Source organism: Bufo bufo, chromosome 4 (genome assembly GCF_905171765.1).
Source record: "Bufo bufo chromosome 4, aBufBuf1.1, whole genome shotgun sequence".
NCBI classification, from domain to species: domain Eukaryota; kingdom Metazoa; phylum Chordata; class Amphibia; order Anura; family Bufonidae; genus Bufo; species Bufo bufo.
The window spans coordinates 98,791,042-98,817,388 of NC_053392.1; the positions used below are offsets into that span (position 1 = coordinate 98,791,042).

General features: G+C 44.7%; 1 protein-coding gene across 1 annotated transcript in view; it reads right to left on the reverse strand.

The window, feature by feature from the left end:
- The window catches only part of TPO (thyroid peroxidase), a 297,193-nt gene that overhangs the window by 14,869 nt on the left and 255,977 nt on the right, over positions 1 to 26,347 (reverse strand). The window contains 1 exon segment of the mRNA XM_040429901.1: positions 492 to 656. Within this exon segment, the coding sequence (XP_040285835.1) occupies positions 492 to 656 (165 nt within the window).

Here is a 26,347-nt window from a genome sequence, read left to right on the forward strand (position 1 = left end):
CGAGGTATCCAACAGTTGAGATATCCAACAGGGCGGCAGTCCGGTAGCAGGCAGGAGCAGGAGCGGCAAGGTGGAATCAGGCGGTCCAGTGGCAAGAAGAGCAGGAGGCAGCAGATGGAGCCAGCAGCCAGGCAAGACCAATCGATCGGAGCCGGGGAGACAGAGCCGAACGACAGCACGCAGACAGAGCAGGCAGAGTGGCAGCGAGCGAGGACGGCAAATGGAGGAACCAGAAGCGGGGCAGCGATGGAGCCCAGTCGAGGGACAGGAGCAGTGCCGGAGCGGTATCCAGCAACGGCAGCAGCCAGACAACTCCCCACAATCAGCAGAGACGATCAGCAGAGACCCCATATATTGTTGATATTAACACTTGTGCAATGAACTCTAGTTTGAAATAACAATTTGTCATCTTTGTTTGCACCAGATGCTTAACTCAGGTTTAGTCTGCTTAACATTCAGTTCACCTCCCATAGACTTTTATTGCAGGTTACCTTTACAGATTGGGGGCTGGGTAGTGTTCCATTGATTTCCATGACAGGCTAATTTTTCATTTCCTTCTAAGCGATATCCAGGGTAACAAAAATAAATTAAGAGTATCTCTGAACAATATATAAAATCACCATTCTCTATCTTCTTTGGAAGACCACACAGTGCACCTACAATAAGATATAGGATGGTTACATCTATTGAAGGTTTATCTTGGTTTTTATTCTCTAATCAAAATCTTGGGCTTGGGATAAAAATGAGACACCATTGATATATTTCCAAACAGAACTGTAAATTTGGACGAGACAAAAAAATAGAACAAATCTGCATCTATTTTAGCTTTATCTAAACCTGTATCCTATCTGAATGCTGAGTGCATTTAGAGGTTCAGTAGTGGTGTTGAAACTAGTATTTGCTAGCGAGTGTATGTCTTGGTCATTGTGTATCCAAGAGGTTCCGTTAACCAGACTCACTTGAGGTTGACAGTAGAGAGAATAACTTTCAACTCTATGGCTAGCTCTCAAAATCAGCCTTACAAAATTTTTGGTGCCATTGACTACTTGGCTCACAAGGAGTAACGCCAGAATTCTACTCAGAATTTAATTAAAAAAACAACCAACAAAACATAACAATCTCCTTATGTGCATTTGTCATTGTTTTGCCAGATATCACAATGGCAGAGCATGAAAATACAATACAAAACACAATACATTGTTCTCTTAGGCTGCAGCAATATCTACTCTCCCTAGTCCACGTGAGCCAGGACATTTAGGAAGAGAGGGGTGGGTTTAGGCTGCATAATTTTTTGTCTACACAGTGAGCATGGCCATTCTGTTGGAAGGAATCTCCTAGTTGCAAATACAGTTGTGTTCAAAATTATTCAACCCCTAATGCTGTAAAGGGTTTTAGGGAATTTAGTGTACATTTGTAATTGTGTTCAGAATGAAATCTTACAAGGACTTTTTAAAGAACCAAATGCAACTAAAATGACATCAATTGTTTTTGTAATACAGTATTAAATGTTTTTTTTGTGATTTCTTCATTGACACAATTATTCAACCCCTTAAAGACTACCACTCTTAAGAACAGAGGTTCATTCAAGTGTTTTCGATCAGGTATTGAAAACACCTGTGGATGTCAAGGAGCAGCAATCAAGCATAATTAGCACCAATTAGGCAGATTTAAAAGGACTGTGATACTCAGCTCCTTCTAGACATTTACTGGTGTGTTTACAAACATGATGAAGTCAAGAGAATGGTCCAGGAAGACAAGAGAAGAGGTGATTTCTCTTCACAGGAAGGGCAATGGCTATAAGAAGATTGCAAAGATGTTAAACATACCAAGAGACACCATAGGAAGCGTCATTCGCAAATTCAAGGCAAAGGGCACTGTTAAAACGCTATCTGGTCGTGGCAGAAAGAAGATGCTGACTTTGACTGCTGTGCGCTACCTGAAGTGCAAAGTGGAGAAAAGTCCCCGTGTGACTGCTGAGGAACTGAAAAAAGATTTGTCAGATGTGGGTACTGAAGTTTCAGCTCAGACAATAAGGCGCACACTGCGTAATGAAGGCCTCCATGACAGAACTCCCAGGCGCACCCCCTTGCTGTCTCCAAAGAATAAGAAGAGTCGACTGCAGTATGCCAAAAGTCATGTGGACAAACCACAAAAGTTTTGGGATAGTGTTCTGTGGACTGATGAAACAAAATTAGAACTGTTTGGGCCCATGGATCAACGCTATGTTTGGAGGAGGAAGAACAAGGCCTATGAAGAAAAGAACACCTTGCCTACTGTGAAGCAGGACAATGATCCCAAGCATACCTCCAAGTCCACTAGAGCATGGTTGCAGATTAAAGGCTGGAACATTTTGAAGTGGCCATCGCAGTCACCAGACTTAAATCCGATTGAGAACCTCTGGTGGGACTTAAAGAAAGCAGTTGCAGCGCGCAAGCTTAAGAATGTGACTGAACTGGAGGCTTTTGCCCATGAAGATTGGGCGAAGATACCCGTAGATCGCTGCAAAACACTTGTGTCAAGCTATGCTTCACGTTTAAAAGCTGTTATAACTGGAAAAGGATGTTGTACTAAGTACTAAGCACAGAAAAGACATTTGTGGTTATTTCATTATAAATGTTATGTTATATTTGTCTTACTTACAAGTGCCTCTTTGTATTAATTGTAAACAAGATGACTGAAATGATCAAAATCAATGTCAACCTGGCCAAAACACTCAATTTCAGTGGCGGTTGAATAATTTCGAACACAACTGTAGTACAAAATATATTTGGTAACGGTACTAGCCATAGTACAAATAGTATCGGCTGTAGTATTGTCATGAGGGTATCAAGAGCCACGTCTGACTCCGTTATACCCGGGGTCAGGAAGTCGCAGCGGGTGGCTGCGCGCTCTATATCTAAAGATCACGTTGTTTTTTAGTGATTGTTTTCTGTGTGTGCCTTGCTATTCTTTTTGTCTCTCTCAGGGATCCGTAGCTTCTCCTCCTCAGCTGTTTCTTGTCTGCCACTCCCTACCTCCTTATATTCTCCCCTCACACTTCTCTAGTTGCCAGTTATAGAGCTTCCTGCCTGGACATCTATACTGACCCACTGGAGTGGTGAATCCTGCTTGTCGTTCCTGAGTGCTACCCTCCGGATCCCTGTTGGGCTTATTGTTGTCTCCTGTTGTCGTCCACCTGGGAATATATGTTGAGTCTGTGTTGTCTGTCCTCCCCTTGGTGTTTTCCCTTAGAGTTAGTGGTGCGGACTAGTGTTCCCATCGCCCTGTTCACTACCTAGGGCTCAGCTCAGGGAAAGCCAGGGCTTTAGGCACGTGATCGGCGTACGGGTGAGGAACCCGTCTAGGGACGTCAGGGCAGCCAGGTGCCAGCCGCCAGGTGAGTCAGGGGTCACCATCTTCCCTCTCACTTGGGCAGGGCCTTCCTCGTTCCCTCCCTCTGTGTCACGTATGTGATAGCCACGCCGACCGTGATATTATAACTGGCCCTTACTTTTTGAGAAAAAATAAAAAATAAAAATTTATATAATTTTTTTTGTTGTTTTTTTTTTCTCTCTCTACTTAGAATCCAATATGGATCCTATTGATGCCTTGGCAGAACAGCTTCAAAGCCTGTCTTTGGAGGTGGCAGGATTGAAGGCGTCTGTTCTCCAACAACAGCAGCAAATGCAGCAGACCGCACCCCCAGCGGTTGCTATGGGTAACCAGGTTGTCACTGAACCCAAGGTTGCTCTTCCCGACAGATTTTCTGGGGGAAGGGACAAATTTGCGACGTTCCGTGAGGCCTGCAAATTATATTTTAAGTTGCGCCCTTACTCCTCAGGTCATGAAGAACAGCGGGTAGGGATTGTCATTTCCCTGCTTCAGGGGGATCCGCAATCCTGGGCGTTCTCGTTACCCCCTGGTTCTCAGGCTCTCCGGTCAGTGGAGGGATTTTTTGGGGCTTTGGGTCTCATATATGATGACCCTGACCGAGTCGCCCTGGCTGTGTCGAAGTTACGGAGACTCCTACAGGGAGATCGGTCAGCAGAGGAATATTGCTCAGAGTTCCGTAGGTGGGCTACGGATACTCAGTGGAACGACCCGGCTCTCAGGAGTCAGTTCTGCTCTGGGTTATCTGAAAGGGTTAAGGATGCACTGGCGCTGTATGAGACCCCCCTTTCCCTTGATGCTGTTATGTCCCTCTCTATCAGAATAGATAGACGTCTTAGGGAGAGATCGAAAATTCCGGAGCAATTGGTTACCTCTCCCAAGCAACAGTCAGCCTGTTCTGACTTAGATGAGCCTATGCAGCTAGGCGGAACTTCTCGTCAGGTCCGTCCTCCCGAGGTTCACCGTAGGTGGGGGGCTTGTTTTTTCTGTGGGGGGAGGGGTCATTTCATTAATGTCTGTCCCTCCTTTCTCAAAAACAAAAGACCGTCGGAAAACTACTAACCCCGGGCTGTGCGGAGGATGTCAGCCGGGGGGTATACGTTTCCTCCATACGAACATCTCAATTTGTGTTACCAGCGGTTATTGTTTTTGGTGTTAAGACGGAGTCTATTTCTGTTTTTCTAGACAGTGGAGCAGGGGTAAACTTGATTGATGCCCATTTTGCCCGCACTATGGGTTTGTCTCTCTGTACGCTGCAGAGACCTATTCCCGTATTCGCTATAGATTCTGCTCCTCTGTCTCAGAGAAACCTCACCCACATTGTTCGTAATTTACACCTTCGGGTAGGGGACCACCATAATGAGTGTCTTTCATGTTACGTTCTGGAGGGCCTTCCCTCTCCGGTGGTATTGGGTCTTCCCTGGTTGATAGCGCACAATCCAGTGGTGGATTGGCAGGCCAGGGAGATATTGGAGTGGAGTGAGCATTGCTGAGAGAATTGCTTAAATAACAATTGCTTAATCGCCTCCATAGCTTCCCTACCTACATTTATTTCGGACTTTGAGGACGTTTTTTCTGAAAAGGGTTGTCAGAAACTACCACCTCATCGTCCTTATGATTGCCCGGTTAACCTGATTCCCGGGGCAAAATTACCCAAGTCCAGGTTGTATAATCTTTCGGGTCCCGAGAGACAAGCCATGAAAGATTATATCTCCGAGAGTCTGGCTAAGGGACACATCAGACCCTCTTCTTCACCCGTGGCTGCGGGGTTTTTCTTCGTTAAAAAGAAAGATGGGGGCCTGCGTCCTTGCTTAGATTTCCGTGACTTAAACCAGATAACCATCCGTGACCCATACCCTCTTCCTCTCATTCCTGACCTTTTTAATCAGATTGCGGGTGCTAAGTGGTTCTCCAAACTTGATCTTAGGGGGGCCTACAATCTGATTCGTATCAGGGAAGGGGATGAGTGGAAGACAGCTTTTAACACCCCTGAGGGGCATTATGAAAATCTAGTTATGCCTTTCGGTCTGACCAATGCCTCTGCTGTCTTCCAACATTTCGTTAATGATATTTTTAGTCATCTCATCGGCAGGTTTGTAGTCATATACCTAGATGATATCTTAATTTATTCGGCTGATCTGAAAACACATGAGGTGCATGTCAGGCAAGTACTGCAGGTCCTACGGACGAATAAATTATATGCGAAAATTGAAAAATGTGTCTTCGCTGTTCAGGAATTACAGTTCCTGGGATATCTATTATCTGCTTCAGGTTTCCGCATGGATCCTGGGAAGGTCCAGGCGATTTTAGATTGGGATCTTCCTGAGAACCTTAAAGCCCTACAACGGTTTTTGGGTTTCGCTAATTTCTATAGAAAGTTCATTAAAAATTATTCAGTGATCGTTAAACCCCTTACCGACATGACTAGGAAGGGGACGGATTTTTCCAAATGGTCTGTCGCCGCTAAAGATGCATTTTCCTCTCTAAAGGAGAGGTTTACCTTGGCACCTGTTCTAATTCAACCTGATGTCTCCCAGCCTTTTATTGTCGAGGTAGATGCGTCAGAGGTGGGAGCTGTATTGTCTCAGGGTCCGTCTCCTGGCAAATGGCGTCCTTGCGCTTTCTTTTCCAAAAAATTATTTTCTGCGGAGAAGAATTATGATATTGGAAATAGGGAACTGTTGGCGATTAAACTGGCGCTTGAAGAGTGGCGTCACTTCTTAGAGGGAGCAATCCACCCCGTCACGGTGATTACGGATCACAAGAACCTTCTGTACCTAGAATCGGCTAAGCGTCTCACCCCTAGACAAGCTAGGTGGTCGCTATTCTTTACCAGATTTAACTTTGTAATCACCTACCGTCCTGGGGCAAAAAATACCAAGGCAGACGCATTATCTCGTAGTTTCCCTGGAGGGGGTAATGTTTGTGATCCGGTACCTATTTTACAAAGAGGAGTGGTTGTCTCTGCTGTACACTCTGTTCTAGAGGGAAAGGTGTTAGAGGCTCAGGGGGACGCCCCGGCCTCTTGCCCCTCAGAGAAATTGTTTGTACCGTTAAACCTGCGTCTTGAATTATTAAAAGAACATCATAATTCGGCACTTGCTGGACACCCGGGTAGTAAAGCAACCTTGGAGCTTTTATCTCGTCGTTTTTGGTGGCCAAGGTTGCGTCAGGATGTAATGGATTTCGTGTCTACTTGTTCTACTTGTGCACGCGCAAAAGTCTCTCATACACGTCCAGCAGGGTCTTTATTGCCACTTTTCATCCCCAATAGGCCATGGACACATCTGTCAATGGATTTCATCACTGACTTACCGGGTAAAACAGTTATCTTGGTAGTAGTAGACAGGTTTAGCAAAATGGTACACTTTATTGCGCTACCCGCACTTCCTAATGCTAAAACTCTCGCTCAGGTGTTTATCAGTGAAATCGTGAAGCTTCACGGGGTCCCTTCCGATGTGGTTTCGGATCGGGGAACCCAGTTTATTTCTAAGTTTTGGAAAGCTTTTTGTTCCCGTTTGGGGGTTCACTTGTCCTTTTCCTCAGCTTTCCATCCTCAGTCGAATGGACAGACTGAGCGTACCAACCAAAACCTAGAAACATATTTAAGGTGTTTTGTGTCTGAAAACCAAGAGTTGTGGTCATCATATTTACCGTTAGCTGAGTTTGCCATAAATAATCATTATCAGGAGTCCACTGGCAAGTCACCATTCCTTGGTGCATACGGTTTTCATCCCCAATTTTGTACTTTCAAAGAGGGGGGTTCTTCTGGGGTTCCCGAAGAGGAAAGGTTTTCTTCATCTCTTTCATCGGTATGGCAGAAGGTGCAAGTTAACTTGAAAAAGATGAGTGGTAAATATAAATGCTGTCACGAGGGTGTCGAGGACCACGCCTGACTCCGTTATACCCGGGGTCAGGAAGTCGCAGCGGTTGGCTGCACGCTCTATTTAAGATAGGGCTGTTTTCCTTATGGTAGCTTTCTGGGTTTGCTTAGCAAACCCTTTTGGTTCACTCAGGGATCCGTAGCTCCTTCTCCTCAGCTGTTCCTTGTCCAGCACTCCCAGACCTCCTTATATTTCTCTCTCACACTTCTCTGGTTGCCAGAGATAGAGCTTCCTGCCTGGACATCTATTCTGACCTTCTGGAGCTGTGTTGCTGCGTTCGCTGGTAGTTGGTCCAGTACGCTACCCTCCAGATCCCTGTTGGACCTTTTTGGTTTATTGTGGTCGCCCACCTGAGTGTATGTGTTTGTATGTTTTGTCTGTCCTCTCCCTGGTGTTTCCCTCTTAGTGATAGTGGTGTGGACTAGCGATCCCACCGGCCTGTTCACTATCCAGGGCTCATATTAGGGAAAGCCAGGGTTTAGGCACGCGATCGCCGCATGGGTGAGGAACCCGTCTAGGGACGTCAGGGCAGTCAGGTGCCAGCCGCAAGGTGAGTTAGGGGTCACCACCTTTCCCTCTCCCTTGGGCAGGGCTTTCCCTGTTTTCCTCCCTGTGCGTGTCGTCGGTCATTACATTATCTCTGGCCATTATTTTGTGTAGGTAAAAAAAAAAAAAATTTTTTTTACCTACTTAGAATCCAGTATGGATCAAATTGCTGCTCTGTCCAAACAATTTCATGGCCTGTCTTTGGAGGTGGTAGGATTGAAGGCGTCGGTCCTCCAGCAACAGCAGCAATTACAACTGACTGCAAGCCCAGCGGTTGCTACTGGTAACCAGTTTGTTGCGGAACCCAAGGTCCCTCTCCCTGACAGATTTTCTGGGGGAAGGGACAAGTTTTTGACATTCCGTGAGGCCTGTAAGTTATATTTTAAACTGCGCCCTTACTCCTCTGGTAATGAAGATCAGCGGGTGGGGGGTTGTTATTTCCCTGCTGCAGGGGGATCCGCAGTCCTGGGCGTTCTCTTTACCTACTGATTCCCAGGCTCTTCGGTCAGTGGATGAGTTTTTTGGGGCCTTGGGTCTCATATGTGATGACCTTGACCGAGTCGCCCTGGCTGAATCAAGATTACGGAGACTCTTACAAGGAGAGCGGCCAGTAGAGGAATATTGCTCTGAATTCCGTAGGTGGGCTACGGATACCCAATGGAACGACCAGGCTCTCAGGAGTCAGTTCTGCTCTGGGTTATCCGAAAGGGTTAAGGATGCGCTTGCATTATATGAGACCCCCTTTTCCCTTGATGCGGTTATGTCCCTTTCTATCCGAATAGATAGACGCCTTAGGGTCAGGTTGAAAAAACCGGAGCAATTGGTAACCCCTCCCAAGCAGCAGTTAGTCTGTACGGACTTAGACGAGCCTATGCAGCTAGAAGGAACTACTCGTCAGGTCCGTCCTCCTGAGGCTCGCCGTAGGCGTGGGGTTTGTTTTTTTTGTGGGGAGAGGGGTCATTTCATTAATGTCTGTCCTTCTTTCCTCAGAAACAAAAGACCGTCGGAAAAACTACTAACCCCAGGCTGTGTGGAGGATGTCAGCCGGGGGTATACGTTTCCTCCATACGTACATCGCAATTTGTGTTGCCAGCGGTTATTATTTTTGGTGATAAGACGGAGACTATTTCTTTCTTTCTAGACAGTGGAGCAGGGGTAAATTTGATAGATGCCCATTTTGCCCGCACTTTGGGTTTGTCTCTCTGTACTTTACAGAGACCCATTCCCATATTCGCTATTGATTCTGCTCCCCTGTCTCAGAGAAACCTCACGCACATGGTTCATAATTTACACCTTCGGGTAGGGGACCACCATAACGAGATGCTTTCAGGTTATGTTCTGGAGGGGCTTCCCACTCCGGTAGTGCTGGGTCTTCCCTGGTTGGTAGCGCACAATCCAGTGGTGGATTGGCAGGCCAGGGAGATATTGGAGTGGAGTGAGCAGTGCAGAGAAAATTGCTTAAATAGCAATTGCTTAGTCGCCTCCATAACTACCCTACCTACATTTATTTCGGACTTTGAGGATGTTTTTTCTGAAAAGGGTTGTCAGAAGTTACCACCTCATCGTCCTTATGATTGCCCGGTTAACCTTATTCCCGGCGCAAAATTACCCAAGACCAGGTTATATAGTCTTTCGGGTCCAGAGAGACGAGCCATGAAAGATTATATCTCCGAGAGCTTGGCTAAGGGACACATCAGACCCTCTTCTTCACCCGTGGCTGCAGGGTTTTTCTTCGTTAAAAAGAAAGATGGGGGCCTGCGTCCTTGCTTAGATTTTCGCGAATTAAATCAGATAACCATCCGAGACCCATACCCTCTTCCTCTCATTCCTGACCTGTTTAATCAGATTGCGGGTGCTAGTTGGTTCTCCAAACTTGATCTTAGGGGTGCCTACAATCTGATTCGTATTAAGGAGGGGGATGAGTGGAAGACAGCGTTTAACACCCCTGAGGGGCATTATGAAAATCTAAGTTATGCCTTTCCGTCTGACCAATGCTCCTGCCGTCTTTCAACATTTCGTTAATGACATTTTAAGTCATCTAATCGGCAGGTTTGTGGTAATATACCTAGATGATATTTTAATTTATTCGTCCGATCTGAAAACACATGAGGTGCATGTCAGACAAGTACTGCAGGTCCTACGGACGAATGAATTATATGCTAAAATTGAAAAATGTGTCTTCGCCGTTCAGGAGATACAATTCCTGGGTTATTTTTTATCTGCGTCAGGTTTCCGTATGGATCCTAGGAAGGTCCAGGCAATTTTAGATTGGGATCTTCCTGAGAACCTCAAAGCACTACAACGGTTCTTGGGCTTCGCGAATTTCTATAGGAAATTCATTAAAAATTATTCACTTATTGTAAAACCGCTTACTGACATGACTAGGAAGGGGACTGATTTTTCTAAATGGTCTGACGCCGCTAAAGTTGCTTTTTCCTCTCTAAAAGAGAGGTTTACCTCAGCACCTGTACTGGTCCAACCTGATGTCTCCCAGCCTTTTATTGTTGAAGTCGATGCGTCAGAGGTGGGAGTGGGGGCTGTGCTGTCTCAGGGTCCGTCTCCTGGCAAATGGCGTCCTTGTGCTTTCTTTTCTAAAAAACTATCTGCAGCAGAAAAGAACTACGATATTGGCAATAGGGAACTATTAGCTATTAAACTTGCGTTTGAGGAGTGGCGTCATTTCTTAGAGGGGGCAGTCCACCCCGTCACTGTAATTACGGACCACAAAAATCTTCTGTACCTCGAATCAGCTAAGCGTCTCACCCCTAGACAGGCTAGGTGGTCGCTATTTTTTACCAGGTTTAACTTTGTGATTACCTATCGTCCTGGGGCAAAGAACACCAAGACTGATGCACTATCTCGTTGTTTCCCTGGAGGGGGTAATGTGAGTGATCCGGTACCCATTCTTCAAAGAGGAGTGGTTGTTTCTGCGGTACACTCTGTTTTGGAGGGGAAGGTGTTAGAGGCCCAGGGGGACGCCCTGGTCTCTTGCCCCTCAGAGAAATTGTTTGTACCGTTGAACTTACGTTTCTAATTATTAAAGGAACATCATAATTCGGCACTTGCTGGGCACCCGGGTAGTAAAGCAACCTTGGAACTATTGTCTCGTCGTTTTTGGTTGCCAAGGTTGCGTCAGGATGCATTGGATTTTGTGTCTTCTTGTTCTACCTGTGCGCGCGCAAAGGTTTCACATACACGTCCTGCAGGGTCTCTATTACCACTCGTCATTCCCAATAGACCGTGGACACATCTGTCAATGGATTTTATCACTGACTTACCTTTGTCTGCGGGTAAAACAGTTATTTTGGTAGTTGTGGACAGGTTTAGCAAAATGGTACACTTCATTGCGTTACCCGCACTACCTAATGCTAAGACTCTTGCTCAGGTATTCGTCAGTGAAATCGTGAAGCTTCACGGGGTCCCCTCCGATGTTGTTTCGGATCGGGGTACCCAGTTTATTTCTAAATTTTGGAAAGCTTTTTGTTCTCGTTTGGGGGTACACTTGTCCTTTTCCTCTGCTTTCCATCCTCAGTCGAATGGACAGACTGAGCGTACCAACCAAAACCTTGAGACATATCTAAGATGTTTTGTGTCTGAAAACCAAGAGTTGTGGTCATCATATTTACCGTTAGCTGAGTTTGCCATAAATAATCGTCGTCAGGAATCCACTGGCAAGTCACCATTTCTTGGTGCATATGGTTTTCATCCCCAATTCTGTACTTTCAAAGAGGGGGGTCTTCTGGGGTTCCCGAAGAGGAACGGTTTTCGTCATCTCTTTCATCGGTATGGCAGAAGGTGCAAGCTAACTTGAAAAATATGGGAGGTAAATACAAATGCATGGCTGATAAGAGACGGTCGCCAGGTCCGGACCTAGGAGTGAATGACTATGTGTGGTTGTCTACTAGGAATATTAAATTGAAGGTTCCCTCTTGGAAACTGGGTCCTAGGTTTATTGGCCCTTACAAAATTGTAGCCATCATCAACCCCGTGGCTTTTCGCCTGGAGTTACCTCAGACTTTTAAAATTCATAATGTTTTTCATAAGTCGTTACTCAAAAAATATGTTCCACCTCTAGAACCATCACCGCTGCCACCCCCTCCTGTTGTCGTGGATGGTAACCTAGAATTTCAGATATCCAAAATTGTTAATTCTCGTCGGGTCCGCCGCTCTCTTCAATATCTGGTGCATTGGAGAGGTTACGGTCCCGAGGAAAGAATGTGGGTTCCTGCGTCTGAGGTAAACGCCGACAGGTTAGTTCGGGTTTTTCATGCCTCTCATCCTGGGAGACCTGGTCCTGAGTGTCCGGAGGCCCCTCGTAGAGAGGGGGGTACTGTCACGAGGGTGTCGAGGACCACGCCTGACTCCGTTATACCCGGGGTCAGGAAGTCGCAGCGGTTGGCTGCACGCTCTATTTAAGATAGGGCTGTTTTCCTTATGGTAGCTTTCTGGGTTTGCTTAGCAAACCCTTTTGGCTCACTCAGGGATCCGTAGCTCCTTCTCCTCAGCTGTTCCTTGTCCAGCACTCCCAGACCTCCTTATATTTCTCTCTCACACTTCTCTGGTTGCCAGAGATAGAGCTTCCTGCCTGGACATCTATTCTGACCTTCTGGAGCTGTGTTGCTGCGTTCGCTGGTAGTTGGTCCAGTACGCTACCCTCCAGATCCCTGTTGGACCTTTTTGGTTTATTGTGGTCGCCCACCTGGGTGTATGTGTTTGTATGTTTTGTCTGTCCTCTCCCTGGTGTTTCCCTCTTAGTGATAGTGGTGTGGACTAGCGATCCCACCGGCCTGTTCACTATCCAGGGCTCATATTAGGGAAAGCCAGGGTTTAGGCACGCGATCGCCGCACGGGTGAGGAACCCGTCTAGGGACGTCAGGGCAGTCAGGTGCCAGCCGCAAGGTGAGTTAGGGGTCACCACCTTTTCCTCTCCCTTGGGCAGGGCTTTCCCTGTTTTCCTCCCTGTGCATGTCGTCGGTCATTACAAATGCATGGCCGATAAGAAACGGTCGCCAGGTCCGGACCTAGGAGTGAATGACTATGTGTGGTTGTCTACTAGGAATATTAAGTTGAAGGTTCCTTCTTGGAAACTGGGTCCTAGGTTCATTGGTCCCTATAAAATAGTAGCCGTCATTAACCCTGTGGCTTTTCGCCTGGAGCTACCTCAGACTTTTAAGATCCATAACGTCTTCCATAAATCGTTACTCAAGAAGTATGTTCCACCTCTAGAACCATCGCCGCTGCCACCTCCTCCTGTCATTGTGGCTGGTAATCTGGAGTTTCAAATAGCCAGAATTGTTGATTCTCGTCGGGTCCGCCGCTCTCTTCAGTATCTGGTGCATTGGAGGGGTTACGGTCCCGAGGAAAGAATGTGGGTTCCAGCGTCAGAGGTAAACGCCAACAGGTTAATTCAGACTTTCCATGCCTCTCATCCGGAGAGACCTGGTCCTGAGTGTCCGGAGGCCCCTCGTGAAAGGGGGGGGTACTGTCACGAGGGTATCAAGAGCCACGTCTGACTCCGTTATACCCGGGGTCAGGAAGTCGCAGCGGGTGGCTGCGCACTCTATATCTAAAGATCACGTTGTTTTTTAGTGATTGTTTTCTGTGTTTGCCTTGCTATCCTTCTTGTCTCTCTCAGGGATCCGTAGCTTCTCCTCCTCAGCTGTTTCTTGTCTGCCACTCCCTACCTCCTTATATTCTCCCCTCACACTTCTCTAGTTGCCAGTTATAGAGCTTCCTGCCTGGACATCTATACTGACCCACTGGAGTGGTGAATCCTGCTTGTCGTTCCTGAGTGCTACCCTCCGGATCCCTGTTGGGCTTATTGTTGTCTCCTGTTGTCGTCCACCTGGGAATATATGTTGAGTCTGTGTTGTCTGTCCTCCCCTTGGTGTTTTCCCTTAGAGTTAGTGGTGCGGACTAGTGTTCCCATCGCCCTGTTCACTACCTAGGGCTCAGCTCAGGGAAAGCCAGGGCTTTAGGCACGTGATCGGCGTACGGGTGAGGAACCCGTCTAGGGACGTCAGGGCAGCCAGGTGCCAGCCGCCAGGTGAGTCAGGGGTCACCATCTTCCCTCTCACTTGGGCAGGGCCTTCCTCGTTCCCTCCCTCTGTGTCACGTATGTGATAGCCACGCCGACCGTGATAAGTATGCATATAGAACCACCCATAGAACAGCTGAATAGCTAACCTAGTTGTGCAGTGTTAAAGCTTCCCTTCACTGCATAGTTATGTAGATTTGCCTTTAAGTTTCTTTGAAAAGCTGAGTAGCTTGTGGAGATATACTGGAGATCAAACATATATAGTATAAACTCACTGTTGTCCTGTTATTATACTCCATTAAGCCTCATTCACATATCAGTGTTTTGGTCAGTGATTTTCATCAGTGATTGTGAGTCAAAACCAGGATTGGAGCCTCCAGAGAAATAAGGTATAAGGAAAAGATCTGCTTCTGTTCTGTGTTTAGAGCCGCACCTGGTTTTGACTCAAAATCATTGACCAAACACTGACGTCTGAATGAAGCTTTATATCTCTGCAGAGGTTGTAATCTAGCTTTCTCAGACTGCTGTATTCAAAATTTCCCTAGTTATTTGCAGTGAGAAATCCTTACATATGCCTAGACCAACTTGCTTTTCAGGATAATGGATAAGTTGGGTGACAAACTGTGCAGATGCATTGATGACAAATGCATACAGCATCCATGTATCCAAAGAATGAAGTATGGAGACAGCACGTCCTTCTTGTGAAGTTTATTACAGATGAATTGCAATTCCTAGCTGGATTTCCTAGCCAGAACCCTGGAAAAACTGAGTAAGTAATGCTAGTGACAAATCCTACTGTAGCATAGCTAGATAGATTTGTCATTCAGGGTTCCAGGAAAGCTGGATGACAACCATGTGGAACTGTAATAGACTGGAGAATATGAAACATACCAAATATACTCTAAAATTGGGCCACAGCTAGGTAGATTTGCCTTTCAGGTTCCTGGGAAAGCTGGGTTGCCACCATGTGGAGCTGTAATAGAGACTGTGGAATTCTAAATCTATCAAGATAAAGCCCCAATTCCCACTCCTAAATAGTGCCATAACTGTAATGTAAGGGAAGCATTATATGGTCAGTGTGCACAGCTCCACAAGACTTATAATCCAGGTCTCCAACACCAATGAATGTCAAATTTTCCTAGCCAGATGGTACAAAATCCTATCTGGATACATAGGAAAACCTGACTTTCAGGCACCTTGGAAAGCTGGGTAGCATTTTCTGAAGTGTCAGTGACCTGGCACTGTCTAGTAATCCCACATACATACAGGGGTTTGTAAGAAGCTGCAGAGGTTTTGCAGCTTCCAGCTCTTTCACAGTGCTGTGGGTGTTCATTGAAGTGAATGCAGTGTAAAGCCCCACCCCTTTTCCCCAAACTTCCTGTTAGCCTGTGCGCTCAGAGTCGTTCCCTGGCTGAAAATGGAGAGGCAAGTAGAAAGGGAACACTTCTCGGACTGCAGGATATCTGTTTAACTGCTTTCTGCATCAGGGTGCAGACATTCATGCAGAAAGACAAACTTTCCTTAGCAGGTTCTTCTTCTTTTTTCTTGCATTTCAGAGTTTAATGTCCCTTTAAATATTTGCTGTCTAAGAAAAAGAATCCTTACGAAGGCCATGCCAGATTACTGACTCTTCTTCTCAAAGACTATACGATACTAATGTTGAGCGAACTGGAGTATTCAAAGTGGATTTCAATCTGAATTTCAGGGAAAATTCGATTCGGTGCAAACCTGAATTTTCTCATGCTTCCTGTTAACAAATCAATTTTTACTGAAATGGAGGTTAAAAAAAACCTAAAAATTCATACCCACCTCATCAATTTGAGCATGAAGAGGCCACCTCAGCCATCTTGATTGAAGATCCCGCGAAAAATCTTATGCGCGGTGTCCGATATTTCGCACAGGATTTTCAATCTCAAATGGGTAAGGTGAGTATTTTTATTTAACTGATTAACTGAAAGCCCTCATTTTTAATCAGAGATCAGCAATGGAGGCGGCATGTGAGGGTTTAACAATGGGAGGCGACGGGGCATGGCTAGGCTGCGCACCACATGACTAGATAGCAGCATTCCCTCTTACCTTTTGGGTTCTTTTTGAACTGAACTGGCTGGAAACAGATTAGAAAACATGGAGAAAACAAAGAGACAACTCCCCAAGCTCAAAAACAACTTCGAGCACTACTTTGAAAAGGAGCAGAGTAAATATGGCGCTGATACCAGCAGCCAAGCGACCTCTCCTACCTCTGAATGGAGCATCTCTCCGATGGAGATCCCGGCACCCATCTCTCCTGCCCAAGACCATAACCCTCCACTGATGCTGGAATATTCGGTCCCCTCAATCCCGCCAACTCCCGAAGATACAAACACTCCGGCCTTGAGACGCCATGGAAAACAAGATGGTGCGGATTCACCGGCCACTAGAGACTCTCCATCGCGCAGCCCTATGACGCAGAGACCAAGGCTCGATCAGGCTACAGCATGTCAGGTCAATGCCTCCACCACAAAAACTCAGCACAGCCTTTCTGAGACTGATTCTTTCGTAGATTTTCCTACCTCAGATAAACCAATATCAGAGGATACTCTGAGAAATATGCTTCTAGCTTTGAGAACAACCCTACACAGCGATATTGCAGGCCTCATTAACCCCATCTCGGCCTCTATCCGGGAAATGGAGGACATATTTCTCCATATCGAGACAAATATGGAGGACTTTGCAACCTCCCTGAATAATGTTATAGATGCCCATAATGATATGGCAGATAAGATGGAGGCGCTGAAAGCAAAAATGGCGGACTTCGAGGACCGCTCCCAGAGAAACAACATTAAGTTCAGAGGCATTCCTGAGTATTTCCCAGCGGCTGAACTACAAGCTTACCTACACAAGCTGTACACACTGCTTATCCTGGACATAGCCGCACAAGACATGTAAATAGACCGGGCACATACGGGTCCCCAAGCTAAAACATCTGGGCAGATGGGTGCCATGAGATACTCTGGCAAGAATCGATTTCTTTCATATTAAAGAGGCCTTAATGACGGCAGCTAGAGATGAGCAAATTTTTCAAAAATTTGTTTCAGCTGGTTCGCCGAATTTCTCGGGAAAATTTGCTTTGATCCAAATTTATTTGTGGTGAATCACGTAAAAAACACTCTGCCCTGCAGTAACACTCATAGGGAGTCTGCTGTGGTAGTAAAACAATATTGTGAGTTAGTATGACATTCAGATGACAGGTGTCGCTCTTAGAATCACTGCACACCTCCATTGGGCAGTCACGGGGCCAAAACCGACAAATAACTCAAGTATCAACTCTGCCTTACAGATAGATGTTAGCGTCAAGAAGAAGCGCACTCCTTTTACACCTTCGTCAGCTGATTCCACATAGATGTCTACAAAACCTGTTCTATTAAACGCTTATACAAGTAGAGCCCTCCGACAGAGTGGAGAGGGTGTCAGCAGTAAGTTTGTGTTGATGTCACTGATTATTTTGCCCTGCCTCTGATCCGTCAGAACAATAACACCTCAAAAAACGTATCCTGTCTGTTGAGCATTTGTCTTCACTAGGTCAGCATTTGGTCAGTAATCCATTAGTATTGCTAATGCAAAAAAAAAACAGGAGTGGATCTAAAACACTGATGACAAGTCCAGAAACACACTTGGAAGTCCAGCTCTAATCAAAAGCAGAGGAACTTTATTTCAGTGGTTTAAAAACTGTTACAGGAAATGAAGTATTGTTACGCGTTTCAGACCACCTCTATTCTGGGTCCTTCAAGAGATGACACGTGAACCAAATATTTGCATGTCTTCTGTGTTTTCTAGCCACTCCTACTTTTGGCTACCAATTCATAAGCCAATTCTGATGGGACCATACAGGCCTTAAAGCTGCTACACAGACAGGATCAATTGTGCATCTCATTTTTCCTTCCTTCTGACAGATCATAAGAAGTGTCAAATTATGATGTCAGCCATACCAAAAGCCAATATAGTGGATCAGTTATGAAGTGGGAAAGGGTGTGAACAGCATGAGAATTCCACAGAGTGGACCTATGACATAGTGGTGAGGTGGAAGTAGCATGAGGAGACCACAGAGTGGTCCAATGACAGGGTCTGCAGATGAAAGCAGTATGAGGAGGCCACCGAGAGGCACAATGACAGAGTCTGGAGGTGGCAGCATCATAAGTAGGCCGCAGAGTGGCACAATGTCCGAGTCTGGAGGTGGCAGCAGCATGAGTAGGCCACAGAGTAGCACAACGACAGAGTCTGGAGGTGGCAGCAGCTAAGTAGGCCACAGAGGGGCACAACAACAAAGTATGGAGATGGCAGCAGCATGAGTAGGCCACAGAGTGGCACAATGACCAAATCTGTAGGTGGCGGCAGCAGTAGCAGCATTAGGAGAAGGCCACCGAGTGGCACAATGTCAGAATCTGGAGGTGGTAGCAGTATGAGGAGGCCACCGAGTGGCACAATGACCGAGTGTGGAGGTGGCAGCAGCATGAGTAGGCCACAGAGTGGCAAGATGACCAAGTCTGGAGGTGGCAGCAGCATGAGTAGGCCACAGAGTGGTAAAATGACAGAGTATGGAGGTGGCAGCAGCAGCATCAGGAGGAGGCCACAGAGTGGCACAATGACAGAGAATGGAGGTGGCAGCAGCATGAGTAGGCCACAGAGTGGCACAACGACGGAGTGTGGAGGTGGCAGCAGCATGAGTAGGCCACAGAGTGGCACAATGACCAAATCTGTAGGTGGCGGCAGCAGTAGCAGCATTAGGAGAAGGCCATCGAGTGGCACAATGTCTGGAGGTGGCAGCAGTATGAGGAGGCCACCGAGTGGCACAATGACCGAGCATGGAGGTGGCAGCAGCATGAGTAGGCCACAGAGTGGCAAAATGACAAAGTATGGAGGTAGCAGCAGCATGAGGAAGCCACAGAATGGCACAATGACAGAGTGTCAATCGACCAAGATACTTCTGGGGGAACCTGCCTGGCATGAACAGGCCTCTAGTAGCTACAGACAATGACAAGACAAAGCGTAAAGATAGCTTTGAGCCTGGAAGAGTCGCGAAGTTCATCAAGATACGTCACTAAAGATTTTACCGCATATAACCGCAGCGTTAACCACAGAATAAATTTTACAACATATTACTATAGCGCTGAACGCTGAATAAAATTTGTATTTCCACCGAAATAAGTCACAAAAAGATTTTACCGCACATTACTACAGCGCTGAACGCTGAATAAGATTTGTTTTTCCACCTAAATAAGTCCCAAAAGATTTTACCGCATATAACGGTGCACTGAGATGTAGAGGGTGTTCGTATTCCCCCTGCACTATACGGACGTCTCAGAAATGAACCGCTGCTCCCGAGTCCCGACAGCAGCTCCTGGGAAGGTCATGGAGCGTCCCGGTCATCCGGCATCTATTCGCTCCGCTAAAGGATGATTTTGAAAGTGTGTAGAAGCCACATGGGGCCCCCATGCTGCAGATTTATCATGGAGACATCATAGAGATTTTACTGCATATAACCGCAGCGCTGACCGCTGAATAAATTTAGTTTTTCGACCAAAATACTTCAATAAAGATTTTACCACATATAACTGTCGCACTGACTGACTGCTACCGCCGCTACTTCCGTGAACCCCTGCACCACTACTTTCCAGGTAGGTAGGCTGCTGCGAAGCAGGTGCTCTACCCCAGGCACGTTTGGCTCCTGACCTCACACTGCTGCCACCCTGCTGAATCCCAGCCATGCTTTCAACACATAACTGCCAACGTGAACTGAGAATATATTTTTCTGTATGTACTGAAATAGGCCATTAAACGTTTTCAACACATATAACCGCCGCCGACGTGAACTGAGAATGTATTTTTCTTTTTGTACTGAAATAGACCACCAAACGCTTTCAACACATAACCGCCGCCAACTGAGATGAACTGAGAATGCATTTTTTGTTTGTACTGAAATAGGCCACAAAACGTTTTCAACACATATAACCGCCGCCGATGTGAACTGGAGAATGTATTTTTCTGTTTGTACTGAAATAGACCACTAAGCGTTTTCAACACATAAAACTGCCGCCGATGTAAACTGAGAATGTATTTTTATTTTTTTACTGAAATACAAAATAACACATATAACTGCCGCACTGACTGACTGCTACCGCCGCTACTTCCGTGAACCCCTGCACCACTACTTCACGGGTAGGTAGGCTGCTGCGATAACCCCGGGCACATTTTGTCCCCGACCTCCCACTGCAGCCATCCTGCTGACTCCCAGCCATGCTTTCAACACATATAACCGCCAACGTGAACTGAGAATATATTTTTATTTTTGTACTGAAATAGGCCAATAAACGTTTTCAGCAGAAATAAATGCAGCAGTGAAGTGGTAATATTTTTCTTTCTGTAATGAAATAGGCCACTGAACATTTTTGCCACAAATAAGTGCACCAGTGAAGAGCGTATATATTTTTCTTTTTTTACTGTAATACGCCCCTATACGCTTTTAACAGAAATAACTGCAGAAGTGAACTGAGCATATATTTTTCTTGTTGGACTGAAATAGGCCACTATATGTTTTTACCAGAATTAACTGCAGAAATGCACTGAGAATATATTTTTCTTGTAGTACTGAAATACGCCCCTATACGCTTTCACCTGAAATAACTGCAACAGTGCAGTGCGTATATATTTTTCTTATTTTACTGTAATACACCCCTATACGCTTTCAACAGAAATAACTGCAGAAGTGAACTGAGAATATATTTTTCTTGTACTGGAATACGACCCTATACGCTTTGACCAGAAATAACTGCAACAGTACAGTGCATATATATTTTTCTTGTAGTACTGAAATACGCCCCTATACGCTTTCACCAGAAATAATTGCAACAGTGCAGTACATAATTTTTTTTTTTTACTGAAGTACGCCCTTATACGCTTTCACTAGAAATAACTGCAGAAGTGAAATGCGTATATATTTTTCTTGAAGTACTGATATAAGATACTGAAGATACTAAGATAAAAGCCACTAAAGGCTTTTTAACATACTGTAGCACTTGCAGCCCAATAACAAATAGCTGGAATGACAGAGCTGTCTAATGGCTATTTGGATCCCCAAATAATCTTTCCCTGCACTTGTAAATCTCTTTCCTATCAATGTCCCTAGTGCCTTCTGACGTCTCTCCCTGCGATAAGATGCTGTAAAATGATTCCTCCCTATTCTTTCCCTGCACTTATAAATATTTTTTTCTGTCTTTTTTTTCCCACAATGAGGTTTTTACAATTGTTGTCCCTAGCGCCTTCACACGTCTGTCCCTGCACTCTGAATGCTGGAAAATGGCAGAATTTAAAATGGCTGCCATTTTTATAGGACTGTGACATCACAGGGCTGGCTGGCTGCTGATTGGAGGGATCACCCAGATTGACATGCCTGCATGAAACCAGAGTTCCTTGCCCTATGTCCTCAGTCCTCACACATGTAGCCGCCATTGTAGGAAAATTGCGATTCATTACCACGAAGAGCAAGTAAATTCGCATTTGTTGCAAATCAAATTTTTCCTGAAATTCTGATCGAATTCCACTTCGTCAGCTTCGATTCGCTCATCTCTAACGGCAGCCAGAAAGTTGAAAACATTGCCACCTCCCCACAATGCGGTGAAACTATACACTGATCTTTCCGCTGCAACACTGTGTCAACGCAGAACCTTGCTGCCAATTACTGCTGCCTTGTGAAAAAACAACATTCTATACCGCTGGGGCTACCCTTTAAAGCTGCTTCCAAAGAGGGTCAAACACATGTTATTAAGGCCCCATGCACACCGAGATATATACGGTTTGTGAGCGGGCCATATGTCCAGGAGCGGCATGCATCGTGCGCACGGGAGCACACAGCATCATAGATTACAATGATGATGTGCACGTCGGGCCGCCCGCGGAGCTATTGTCCCACACTCATAAGATTATATGAGTGCGGGACAATAGCCTGCTGGCGGCCCGACGTCCACAGCATCATTGTAATCTATGATGCTGTGTGCTCCCGTGCGCAAGATCAACGCCGCTCCGGGACATTTGGCCCGCTCACGGACCGTATATCTCAGAGGGCATACGGTTATGTGCAAAAGGCCTAAGTCTTATGTTGAGGGAAAGACTCTTTTACAGGAATGGAAGATCCAGCCGAAACCTGTCAGATCCAGTCTCAACGATTCCTAGAGAATGACATGAAGTGCCCCCTGGAAGGACTCGAAGGACCTGAGGAGTACAACTCGATGTAAGGGTGCCATCTGTGACCTATGGTTGCCTTCCTTGGCTTCTACAAAGATATGTGACCCGGTGTACCGTAAGCAGCATGTTGCCGTACTGGTTATATACCCATCGTTACATATCTTATTTTTGTTTTGCAGTTTCATTAAGCACCTTATGTTCACTTTCTGAAGCTTCCGTGCACTATACGGGGCAACTATTCGGCCTCCATGGGGCTTAAACTGATGTCTCTGAATGTCAAGGGGCTCAACTGCCCCTAAAAGAGGTCCTATGTGTGGAGAGAGGTGCTGACTTTGATTGCAAATGTAGTATGTGTGCAAAAATCTCACCTTCTTCAGCAAGAAGCTCATTGCGTGAGACACCGCCTCTACCCACACATCATACACTCTCATAACAGTAAAAAATCTAGAGGGGTTTTCATACCAGTCAGAAACTCCAAATAGTAGACCTAAAGGGCCCCTACCTAATACTGGTGTGTACAATTTACAACATTAGCTATACACTAGTGAATCTGTATGCCCCAAATGTCCGCCAAATCTCGTTCCTGAATAAACTGATGAGGACAATCAAAATTGTAAGACAGGAAAAGCTCATCCTAAGCGGTGACTTTAATACTATAGTGGATCACACTATTGATTCCACGAAACCCACATGCCGCGTAGACACAAATCTCTCCTCCTTTATACACATGGAAGGAATTAACAATGTTTGGAGAGTGCAGCATAGCTCAGAAAGAGACTTCACTTACTTTTTACCCTTCCACATATCTTATTCACGCATAGATTTGTTCCTAATAGATAAAACTGTCTTAACACACACTATCCACATAGACATAGGGCTGATCCAATGGTTAGACCACGTCCCTATTACTATAACTGTAGCAGAACAATTCCAGTCCCAACCAAATCCGGTCTGGAGAAATAACACTTACATTTTAAACCACACTAAATATAGACCCAAGATTGATAACGCTCTGATAGAATACTTTCAATTTAATGCGGGATCACTTTCATACCCTTTTATCATTTGGCAAGCACACAAAGCACAAAGCTTTTATGAGAGGCCTTCTTATTAAAATTGGCCATTTGGAAAAGAAAACCAGAGAGAAAGATGTAAATTCCTCCATCCAGAAACTTAGAGACCTAAAAAAAATAATAATCAGCCATCAGTCCAGAGATCTCGTGAGATTAGACAGGAGAGAGATAGATTGCAAGGTTTGTTGCTACACAACTATGAAAGAGTGCTTTTGCGTACACAAACCCGATATTATGCACAGGAAAACAAAGCCCAACATGCCAAGTCTAAAATCCCATTCCTTCTACACCCCCAAACGAAAGCTAAACTCACTGACCCTAGGTAGATAGCGACCCAATTCAGATCCTATTATTAGGACCTGTGTAATCTCAAAAATAACACCAATCTCCCAGAAAATCACTCCCAATTAGTGGAGCGCTTCCTGGAACAAGCTTTATTACCCTACCTTTCAGAATCCCAATTGAAAACTCTAAATGAACCCATCTCTAGCGAGGATATTAGGACCATGATTAAAGCCCTTCCCTTGGGGAAATCTCCAGGCCCAGATGGGCTATCAAATGAGTATTATAGATTCTTTCACCCAACTTTATTGCCACACATGACAGAAATCTTCCAAAGAGCAGCAGGTGGAACTCCATTTCTCACTGAAATGCTATCAGCCCTCATAGTAACTCTCCCAAAACCAGGTAAAGCAAACGATATACCTCAAAACTTCCGCCCTATTTCATTGTTAATTTCGAACATTAAAATATTCGCTAAGTTGCTTGCTGGCAGACTTGCCCCGCTTTTGCTCTCGCTCATTACCACAGACCAAGCAGGCTTCATTAATGGTAGGCAGGCGTCAGATAACACTAGATGACTACTGAATGAATATATTTAACTATGCAGAATCCCATCAGCTAAAGTGTTTGTGAATGGAGTGGTCTCCGACAGTTTGACATAAGCAAAGGGTCCAAACAAGGCTGTTCGTTATCCCCACTAATTTTCAAAATAGCTCTAGAGCCCCTGGCTCAGTGGATCAGGAATTCACCCGAGGTGGGGGGAATTAAAATAGGGCCTAAAACTCACACCATTACACTGTACGCTGATGAGATTATCCTTACCCTGACAAATCCAAGACAATCCTTGAAGAAAGCATTAGCGATTATCTCACATTATGGAACCCTTTCCTTCTATAAAGTAAATGAAGCAAAGTCATAAGCGCTCCCTATACACATCCCTATCTTACCATGTAGAGATCACGTACCTTGGCATAAATCTCACCTTTCCATGCTCTCTCCTCTATAATCATAATTTCAGACCTTTATTAAATGTCTTTGCACAAGATCTCAACAGCTTTGGCATGAAAGATCTATCATGGGTGGGTAGAGTAGCTTCTTTCCAGATGATGACCCTACCCAAGATCATCTATAAATTCCGCACATTGCCCATACCCATACCCAAGTTTTTCTTTAACCACTTCATATCGGGGTCATTTCCCCCTTCCTGACAGAGCCATTTTTTGAAAATCTGACATGTGTCACTTTATGTGGTAATAACTTTAAAACACTTTTACTTATCCAAGCCATTTTGAGATTGTTTTCTTGTCACATATTGTGCTTCATGACAGTGGTAAAATTGAGTCAATTTTTTTTATTTTTAATTATAAAAAAAATACCAAATTTACCAAAAAGTTGGAAAAATTAGCAAATTTCCAAATTTCAATTTCTCTACTTTTATAATAGATAGTAATACCTTCAAAAATAGTTATTACTTTACATTCCCCATATGTCTACTTCATGTTTGGATTATTTTGTGAATGTCATTTTGTTTTTTTGGGGATGTTAGAAGGCTTAGAAGTTTAGAAGCAAATCTTGAAATTTTTCAGAAAATTTCCAAAACCCACTTTTTAAGGACCAGTTCAGGTCTGAAGTCACTTTGTGAGGCTTACATAATAGAAACCACCCAAAAATGACCCCATTTTAGAAACTACACACCTCAAGGTATTCAAAACTGATTTTACAAATGTTGTTAACCCTTTAGGTGTTCCACAAGAGTTAATGGAATATGGAGATAACATTTCCGAATTTCTATTTTTTAGGCAAATTTTCCATTTTAATCCATTTTTTCCAGTAATAAAGCAAGGGCTAACAGCCAAACAAAACTTTATATTTATTGCCCTGATTCTGTAGTTTACAAAAACACCCCATATGTGGTCATAAACTGCTGTATAACCACACGGCAGGCCGCAGAAGGAAAGGAACGCCATATGGTTTTTGGAAGGCAGATTTTGCTGGACTGGTTTTTGACACCATGTCCCATTTAAAGCCCCGCTGATGCACCCCTCGAGTAGAAACTCCAAAGAAGTGACCCATTTTGGAAATGCACCCATCAAAGTATTCAAAACAGATTTTATAAACTTTGGTAACTTTTTAGGTGTTCCACAAGAGTTAATGGAATATGGAGATAAAATTTCTGAATTTCTATTTTTTGGCAAATTTTCCAATTTAATAAATTTTTTCCAGTAACAAAGCAAGGGTTAACAGCCAAACAAAACTCAATATTTATTGCCCTGATTCTTTAGTTTACAGAAACACCCCATATGTGGTCGTAAACTGCTGTATGGCCACACGGCAGGGGGCAGTAGGATTGGAACGCCATATGGTTTTTGGAGGGCAGATTTTGCTGGACTGTTTTTTAGACACTATGTCACATTTGAAGACCCCATTTTGGAAACTACGGGATAAGGTGGAAGTTTTGTTGATACTATTTTAGGGTACATATGATTTTCGGTTGCTCTATATTACACTTTTTGTAAGGCAAGGTAACAAAAAATAGCCGTTTTGCCACCATTTTTTTTTTGTTATTTACAATGTTCATCTGACAGGTTAGATTATGTGCTATTTATATAGAGCAGGTTGTTACGGATGCAACAATACCAAATATGACTACTTTTTTGGGTTGTTTGTTTCAGTTTCACATAATAAAGCATTTAAAAAAAAATTATTTTGGGTGTCTCCACATTCTGAAAGCCATATATTTTTTTTTTGTTTTTTGCGCGATTGTCTTATATAGGGTCTCATTTTTTTCGGTATGAGATGACGGTTTGATTGGTACTATTTTAGGATGCATATGAATTTTTGATCACTTGGTATCACACTTTTTTGATGTAAGGTGAAAAAAAATGGCTTTGTTGACATACTTTTTTTTTTTTTTACGGTGTTCATCTGAGGGGTTAGGTAAT